The sequence below is a fragment of the Sycon ciliatum genome, chromosome 9 (assembly GCF_964019385.1).
Source record: "Sycon ciliatum chromosome 9, ocSycCili1.1, whole genome shotgun sequence".
Lineage (NCBI taxonomy): Eukaryota > Metazoa > Porifera > Calcarea > Leucosolenida > Sycettidae > Sycon > Sycon ciliatum.
In genome coordinates this window covers 27,818,856-27,827,709 of record NC_088651.1, presented here as the reverse complement: position 1 = coordinate 27,827,709, position 8,854 = coordinate 27,818,856, and the positions used below count along the sequence as shown (strand labels likewise).

General features: G+C 47.0%; 1 protein-coding gene across 1 annotated transcript in view; it reads left to right on the top strand.

The window, feature by feature from the left end:
- Window positions 1-7,001, top strand: part of LOC135825045 (uncharacterized) — a 10,945-nt gene extending 3,944 nt beyond the window's left edge. Inside the window, exons 2-5 of the mRNA XM_065337779.1 lie at window positions 44-368; window positions 966-1,059; window positions 3,660-3,749; window positions 6,424-7,001. Coding sequence (XP_065193851.1) covers window positions 44-368; window positions 966-1,059; window positions 3,660-3,749; window positions 6,424-6,586 — 672 coding nt within the window. The 3' untranslated portion in view covers window positions 6,587-7,001. The remainder of the gene's footprint in view (window positions 1-43; window positions 369-965; window positions 1,060-3,659; window positions 3,750-6,423) is intronic.
- The last annotated feature ends 1,853 nt before the right edge of the window (window positions 7,002-8,854 follow it).

The window sequence follows — 8,854 nt, the reverse complement described above, 5'->3', positions numbered from 1 at the left end:
AAATGTGCCACTTTGTTCTCTTCTGTCTTTTCCTGATGTTTAGAGGGAGAAGGTTGCTGTTACACTGACCACCAAGACGGGAGGGAGTCTCAACAAGCAAGTGCTGAAGACCGTTATTCCTGCGAGCACCACCACTGCCTCGTCTGCTGGATCAGGGCAGCAGCGTGTGTTAGCCACAGCATCTACCTCATCCCATGGTTCTCGATCCACTGCTAGTGCTAGTGCTGGTGGTGCTGATGCTGTGCACCGGAACAGGCAAAATGTCAGTTCTTCGGTGAGCAGTAACAGAGGAAACGCTGGTGAACTAGCAGCGGTGGCAACAGTGGAAGATGACGACGACGTACCTCCACCTCTTGAGCCACTAGATGGTAAGAAACGCTAAAATATGCATACTGTATCTCTTTGTTGTCTAATTTCTTTCGTCTTCTCTCCCACTTTAGTTTTTTTCACACCTTACCTTGTATACTTCCCACTATCCGATAACCTATAAGTAGTTTGTTTCTCCGTATAGCCTCTATTGTGAGACGATTTTCCCTGATGATAGTCTCAAGAAAATCGATTAGGAACAACCATTTTAGATACATGTATTCTCATTCATCATTTTGTAATGTCCGCTTCACTTATACTATTAATCGCATTAATAAAGTTGTTGTCTCCTCGTCGCCTTTTCATTGTTGTTTATTTTTGTTTGTGTCGCGTATAACTTACTCCCTCTCTCCCTATCACACATTCTCCATCTCTTTGTTTCCCAACTGTGTCACAGTACTCTCTCTCTCTCTCTCTCTCTCTCTCTCTCTCTCTCTCTCTCTCTCTCTCTCTCTCTCTCTCTCTCTCTCTCTCTCTCTCTCTCTCCCTCCCTTTCTCACGTTGGGTCTCTCTTAAAAGGTCTTTGCTTTCAGTTAGTGGATGTGTAATCATTGTATCTATTCTCTGTGTTGATCATTGTATCTGTTCTCTGTGTTTAGGTGAAGAGTTTGAAAACAGCCCTGCACCTGCTCGTAGCCAAGCCACTGTGGCAGCTAGTCATTCTAACCAGCGTCGTGGCAGCCAAAGTATTATGTAGGTCTATGTTCTGTGTGTGTGTGTGTGTGTGTGTGTCTCTATCTATCTATCTATCTATCTATCTACTCAATCTGCGGACAGAACTGTTTCGTCCTTTGCGGACTCATCAGCGCAGCACAGAAAATGAGCCCGAGCCTGATAGCGATGAAAAATAAATTTTCCAAAGCCAGATTTAAACCAGGCCCAAACGCACCTTGCCAGAGTGCTCAAACTGACGAATCAGTGAGCCCTGCATACCGCAAACAGCAAAGGCACTACCCCACATGGGAGTGCTCACCTACTACAAGAGCAGGAGCGAAATACTTCCTGAGTACATTGTACATGTAGCTGTGCTAGCTGTGCTGGCAAGACATGTCGGTGTGTACCTGCACACCTGATGCTCATGTAGTATGCGAGTGCAAGCCATGTTTCCATTGCGCAATGTTTGAAACACTCCTGTAGTATGCGAGTGCAAGCCATGTTTCCATTGCGCAATGTTTGAAACTCTCTTGTAGTATGCGAGTGCAAGCCATGTTTCCATTGCGCAATGTTTGAAACTCTCTTGTAGTATGCGAGTGCAAGCCATGTTTCCATTGCGCAATGTTTGAAATACGCTTGTAGTATGCGAGTGCAAGCCATGTTTCCATTGCGCAATGTTTGAAACACTCTTGTAGTATGCGAGTGCAAGCCATGTTTCCATTGCGGAATGTTTGAAAGAGACAACCATTATGTTATTAGTACAATTCAATAACTGAATGTTCCAAATCGCTCATACTACTTCAAGTACATGTAGTTACATGAGAAGAAAGAGACAAAGCGTAAGCCAGACTACAAAATAGCCACGTGTACGCGTAGATCAGTCCTTAGATCAACATGAAGGCTTATGCGTTTTAAAACACGGAGCAGGTATCACAGCTACAAGAAATTAGAGCAGCCAAGAACAGCAGGCACGTCCTGCGGCCAAGCAATAGTTCATATCACACTGAGAAAAAATGACACAGGTTCGCGTGCAGGGCGGGTCAAGAACCGCCTTTCCGATTCCGTGGGACGCCACCACCCCTTGATAAGGCGTCAGATGCGGCTCCTAAACGGTAGGGGAGGATAGATCAGATCCACCGACCAGAGGCCAAAGGCCGAAATCCCATTCGCCACATCCACATTCCTCGTGCCAGTCCACAAGCTCCCAATTCATTGTGGGTCGCAGCACGGCTGGAAAAAATCCTCCCGCTTCGACTGAAAGGCAATCATAATTTGTGGGACTCAACATAATGAAGTAGCGTGCTCCACTGTCCGAAGAGTTTGTGTGACTCTCAATGAGTGATGTAATAGATGGAAGAGTTCTTGGACTCAGCTATTGTATTATCATACAGTACATGTAGTACCATTGTCTTTCTTTATTATTTTATAGCTGGGAATGTGAACCTATGGTTGATAATGTGGTGGTAAAGACACACCTGGCAATATGGCGGTAAACACACGCCTGCCCACACACGCTCTCTAGGCTGCAAAGTTCTGGCACAGAGCTCTCCTTCTCACCACCTCCACCACCATCAGTTCGCGCCTGGCGCCTGGTCGATGCATGGCTGGCGGTATCCGGCAAAACCTAGTAAAAAAAATGTATTACACGATGAGCAGGTGGACAGTCTAGCTTTCCAGTATGCACATGGTCTTTAAAAAGGAAAGTGCCAGCAGCTGGGGATAAAGCGGCTTGACTGAAGTACTCACTGCTACATCTTTTACAGAAGCTTAGTCCTATCGTGCATAATAGCAACAAGATACGGCAAAGTCGATCTGGAATGGTACTGCGAGGGTGTGGAGAAGTCCATGAGCAATCTGTTCCCCCTTCATGGTCTCCGCAGCAAGCTTCAAGGAGATCAAAAGTGTTTTAGCGCTCTACAGGCTCTGGGCGGACCATCCTCTGGACGGAAAAAATGGCATGGCCATGTTCCTACTGGTCATAGCGTGTGTGACGGCCCTGAATACACCGGTCAATGATAGCCATTGCCTTGCAAACATGCGTAGTCTCATCAAACACTATGGAAATATGCATGTGCTTTCTGTCCGTCAAGAAGGCCTTCACCTCAGCCACTTCCTTATCTCCGATCATTGGAATCAGATCACTGACATGTTGGCTGCCAACGATCCAAAATTGAGCGTGTGCAAGTAGAGCTCTCATGGTCAGTACCGGAATCCTCACTGCTACTACCAGCAACTGCTTCCCGAAGTGACGGGGCATTCAACTTTCAAGATAAAGAAATTTGAAGAATACCACATCATTCTGTTGCCATGGCAACGTGTGAATGATTTTCGCACATTGGGTTATGTTTTAAATCTTTTTAGATTTTGTTCACAAGTTTGAATCTATCCGTTTTTGAGAAAAACATCAATCCCGGAAAAATTCGAGTTTTCCTCCACGACTTTCCAATTTTTTCCGAACAATGTGGAAAAGCCTAATGTATGGTGTATCGTGCATGTCATGATGTCATGTGCTGTATTTTTTCCTATGTGTGTGCATGTCCTGATGATATGATGTGCTGTCTGTATGGTGTGGCTGTCTGTCATGTCTGTCATGTCTGTATGTGTGTGTGTGTGTGTGTGTGTGTGTGTGTGTGTCACAGTTATGACACGGCTGCTGAAGACTCACTGGACACTTTAGAGGAGAAGATTGAGACTCTGTCTACGTGGTTGGAGTACTCCGAGAAAGGACGGTATGCAGTATTTGCCATCCATGTCTACTTGTGTTTGTGTGTGTTTGTGTGTGTGTGTGTGTGTGTGTGTGTGTGTGTGTGTGTGTGTGTGTGTGTGTGTGTGTGTGTGTGTGTGTGTGTGTGTGTGTGTGTGTGTGTGTGTGTGTGTGTGTGTGTGTGTGTGTGTGTGTGTGTGTGTGTGTGTGTGTGTGTGTGTGTGTGTGTGTGTGTGTGTGTGTGTGTGTGTGTGTGTGTGTGTGTGTGTGTGTGTGTGTGTGTGTGTGTGTGTGTGTGTGTGTGTGTGTGTGTGTGTGTGTGTGTGTGTGTGTGTGTGTGTGTGTGTGTGTGTGTGTGTGTGTGTGTGTGTGTGTGTGTGTGTGTGTGTGTGTGTGTGTGTGTGTGTGTGTGTGTGTGTGTGTGTGTGTGTGTGTGTGTGTGTGTGTGTGTGTGTGTGTGTGTGTGTGTGTGTGTGTGTGTGTGTGTGTGTGTGTGTGTGTGTGTGTGTGTGGTATGTGCAGCGACTTTTCAATCGATAGGTTCCGGGTTCGATTCCCGACGATTATGGTCACACCCGTCTTTCTTTTCTTTCTCAGACTCTTCCTGACTTTTCTTTCATTCTCCTGGGTGGTTACCAACAGCCAGTGCATGCCGGAGTATGTGGTGTGATGTGTGTGCGGGGAAAAAAATGAAAAGACCAAAAATAGGGATTCACTGGCCAGAAAAAGTCACTTCAAATAGCTGTATGGTGTAGACCAGGCTGAATAGTGACGGTCAATTCTTCAGCCTTGCAAGCTGTTGAATGGTGCAATCCCAGCACAAGTTGCTATGGCTTCTGCCGTAGCATTGCTATCATCGCCTCCGGCGATGGACGTCAAAAGATGTGTGTGTGTGTGTGTGTGTGGGCAGTGATGCATTGTTGGCGCCAGCACGTGCAGCCTATCCCTGGTGTAGGCGCAAAGGTCTTCTTCGAGCCAGATGGGAAGCTACTCCACCACCGTAGCCGCCGTGATAGATCCCTGGAGCTGACAGAGTGTCAGTTTGCTGATGATTCCGCTCTTGTGGCCGCGACACGCCAGGCCGCAGTTTCAGCCTTGGAGGTATTTGTGGATGTATGCAGCGATTTTGGCCTCACCGTCAGTGCCACCAAAACCAAGTTCATGGTCTCTGGCCCCAACATCTCTAACGACGATCTAGAGCCGCTCGCGATTCGAACTATGGAGATTGCCCATGTGTCGTCTTTTCGTTACCTTGGATCCAACATACACAGCAACGGCCGATGTCATGATGATGTCACATCCCGGATTGCACAAGCTGCCAAAGCGTTTGGCGCTCTGAAGAAATCGATATTCCACGATGTAACACTGACAATATCCATCAAACGGTCAGTGTACACTGCTTGTGTGCTGTCGACTCTGCTCTATGGGTCCGAATGCTGGGTACCGCTACAGGCTGATGTTCATGCGTTGTCTGTCTTTCATCTCCGTTGTGTCCGCACCATTCTGGGCATCAGTCGTCAAGATGTATGGAATGACAGGATAACTAATGTTGAAGTTCTGGAGCGCTGGGGAGATAACTTGGACATGGAGTGTCGTCTCAGCAGACGTCGCCTTGAGTGGCTTGGTCATGTGGCAAGGATGGAGGATGAGCGCATCCCGAAGGCTCTACTGTTCAGTTCGTTTCCAAACAAGAGACCTGCCCATGGTCCGCGGAAAAGGTGGCGAGACTGTGTTCGGAGTGACGTCAAACCACTTGACGACTGGTATGAAGTGGCCACCTCTTCTCGCTCCAAATGGCGCCAGGCTTACCGTTGTCTGCCAGACAAGCAGAACAGACCTCGACCATCACCGGTTGTGTGCCAAACTTGTCACCGCTCCTTCAGTCGTGTAAGTGACAGGAAGCGACACAAGTGTACAGCTACGCGTGCCCTACCCGTAAGCCAACAGCCAGGAAGCTGTCACTGCGATCAGTGCGACAGATGGTTCCGGAGCAAGGGTGGATTTGCCCGACACAAGTGCTCGCCAGCAACATCACCAGCAGAGGCATCTTCTGACACACTTGAGTCACCGGTTACAAACAATATGTCCTGCGAACGCTGCAGCTTCCACTGCGCCCGCTGCAACCGCTGTGTGCTATCGCGCCAAGGCATGAAACGTGACAAGTGCAGCCGTGGCTCGGCCAGAGCAACCAACACAGACCGTAGCTCCTTCTGCATCGTTTGCAATTGCGGTCGGCGTTTCAGTAGACCACAGGACCTATCCCGTCATCGCCCCTACTGTTCCGAACCTGCTCAACCCCCCATGGGGTCCGCATAGCCAGAATATGGCAGCGCGTCCAAGGTCCAAGGTGTGTGTGTGTGTGTGTGTGTGTGTGCGTGCCTGTGTGTGCGTGTGTTTTTTCCTCTACAAAATCCACATTATCTCCAGACACTGGGGTGTGTGCGTATGTATGGGTGTGAGAGGCGTTGTACTAATGGAAGTGACAAAAATGCTCAAAGAACATTTTCAGTTCCGTGTGTTCGCCTCACTTCCTGCATTTTACTAGGTAGGTTGAATTTCTCCGTGAAGTCCAAGCTTTGCGTTTGTGACCTCCACGTTGTGTGCTTGTTTGCATGCATTTGTGTGCTTGTTCGTAATGCACATCTTCTTTGTGTGTGTGTGTGTGTGTTGTGTTCTTGGTGATGGTGTTGTGCGTACAGGCAAGAGCTGTGTGATGTTCCCGGTACAACAGACAGTTTTGACAAAGTTCTACAAGCTGCACGACAGCGCCTAGACCGGCTCAAACGCCTTGCTTTGGAGAAGAGGCGTGTAAACCAACACCTCCCGTCTCCATCTCTTCTTCCACGGCCGCGTTGTCGCTAGTCTCTCCTCTCTCTCTCTCTCTCTCTCTCTCTCTCTCTCTCTCTCTCTCTCTCTCTCTCTCTCTCTCTCTCTCTCTCTCTCTCTCTCTCTCTTCTCTCTCTCTCTCTCTCTCTCTCTTTCTCTCTTTCTCTCTCTTACTTCATTCAAAGTGTGGACGCAGAATTTTCAAGGGCCGAGTGCTGCTGCTTGCTTTCTTGTTACGTAAAGTGCTTCCAAGTACGAAATTTCTGCATTGGCTACTCTCTGTCTCAAGATTCTGCTCAGATGGCAGTTGACTTTATGTCAAGTTGTTGACAGTGTTTAGGACTCTGGTGTGGCAGTTGACAGAGATATTAATTGTCTCCCTTCGTGTGGTCTTTTTCAACCAATTACCTGTTTTTAAATGTTGGGTTTCCATTGTCATTATTACTCTGAATGCGGTTTGTCTTGTGGTCTGCCAGACTGGTACGAGTGTGCTGGATCACCTACTGTTTGCGGCCTCCATGTTCGTGTCTAGTCCCCGGACTGCGGAAGTACCCTCCCCCCCCCCCCCCATTCCCGTTTGCAGAGTACACTCGTACCTCCTTTTACCCTCGCAATTTGGGGCCGGGCACTGCCTTGCACTGCCTGGCACTTTGAAATGTCTGTAACTCTGAATCACATACGTTTCGATGGGGAAAGACCAGAGATATGGCATATGACCTCTCACTGCTTACACTCAAAATGACCAAAGGACTGCAGTGATATTTCCACTTAACGTCTCCTCGCCTGCCTGGCTGGCATGACACTGTCTTGGAAGTAATTGAAAGATATACAAGCATGTGTGAATTTTGCGGAAATGCAGGACATGCATTTGCACGGAGTTGAATTCACAGATTGATGTCAGAGGTAACGCCCCGCAACTACAATACTATCAAGAGTATTCATCAATAGTGGTTGTGATGCACTACCTTATTCCACCTACTTCCCTGTGCACTGTTCTTGCAGCTTGTACTCGTAACTTGCTGTATCTCTTAATAGGGCTTGAAAGTGCTACGTCACAGCATAGCAACAATTTCAAAAATTCAAAAACTGGATCCACTTGGATCCAGTTTTTGTATGGATCCAAGCACATTTCAAACCGTTTTACCAAGAGTACATTATGTACTCTTGGTCTTACTCACAGCAAGGTGATGTAACCAGTGAAACTGACTGATTTGGCTACTGGAGGCGGGGTTACAACTGGTGGCGAAATAAAAGTCACACCTGCATGCGACATGAGTGGGTTGCTATGCACCGGCAATAGCAAAGTCACACCTCAGTGGATCCAAAAATAGAAATCTGATGTCAACTTACTACTCCCTGGCCGTTTTGACGTCATCACTTTCAAGCCCTATTTGCTGGCCGAAAATCCTATATATAGGATTTGAAAATGTGTGCCTTTTATGCCGTTGCTATTGGTCATCACGACCGATAATAACGACATAATGGTTTTCATGGAAGTTGTAAATATGTTTGAGGCATGAATGTTTACATTTTAGATTCATACGGCGATAATATTTCTGATGAATACCCTTTTTTAGCAATAATTGATTTGAGCATAATTGTTCAGCTGCTGTCATGGAAAGGACTGAAGCAGTGAATGTGCAGAAGAACATTGCAGGTGTGGCACGGGGTGGTTTCATGACGACATCTCGCACATGCCGTCATGAAACTACCAGTTTTAAGGATAAAACAAGGTCCAATAAAATCTCAAATCCTATATTATTATAGGATTCGAAAAATAGGGCACAGGCCTTAGTAATATTGGGCAAGGAGATGAGCCTGAGATGTTAGTGTTTGAAAAAATATCTTATTCAACTCTCGATATCTACTTAGACCTAGCAAGGAAAAATTGGTCACATACTTTTTGCTATTCTCATGCCACACCCATTTTGAGTTGAAAAATATGACCAAAATCCTATATATAGGATTTAGCAAATAAAGAGATACACAGCCAAATCCAAACATTGCGTCGTGCAAAGCGGCTGTTGATATGCATGTCATGTACATGTACATTGTACTAAGAAGGTGTTTTGAGAACTTGGAAACTCCTGCAACTGTAGTATTTTCATCTTTCTGAGACTAGCAAATTATTAGTTGTACTATCTTGTACAGTAGGCATGCAGCGTGCAGGTCCAGGGTTTCCTTGTGCCTGTTGCACCCATTACGTGCCCGGGTACCATCTTGACCAGGGGAGAAGTAAAATGCCGTATGCTGTTGCTCCCTGGTCTTGGCCCGGCCATGCATACTGCACCAAGTGGTTCGGGA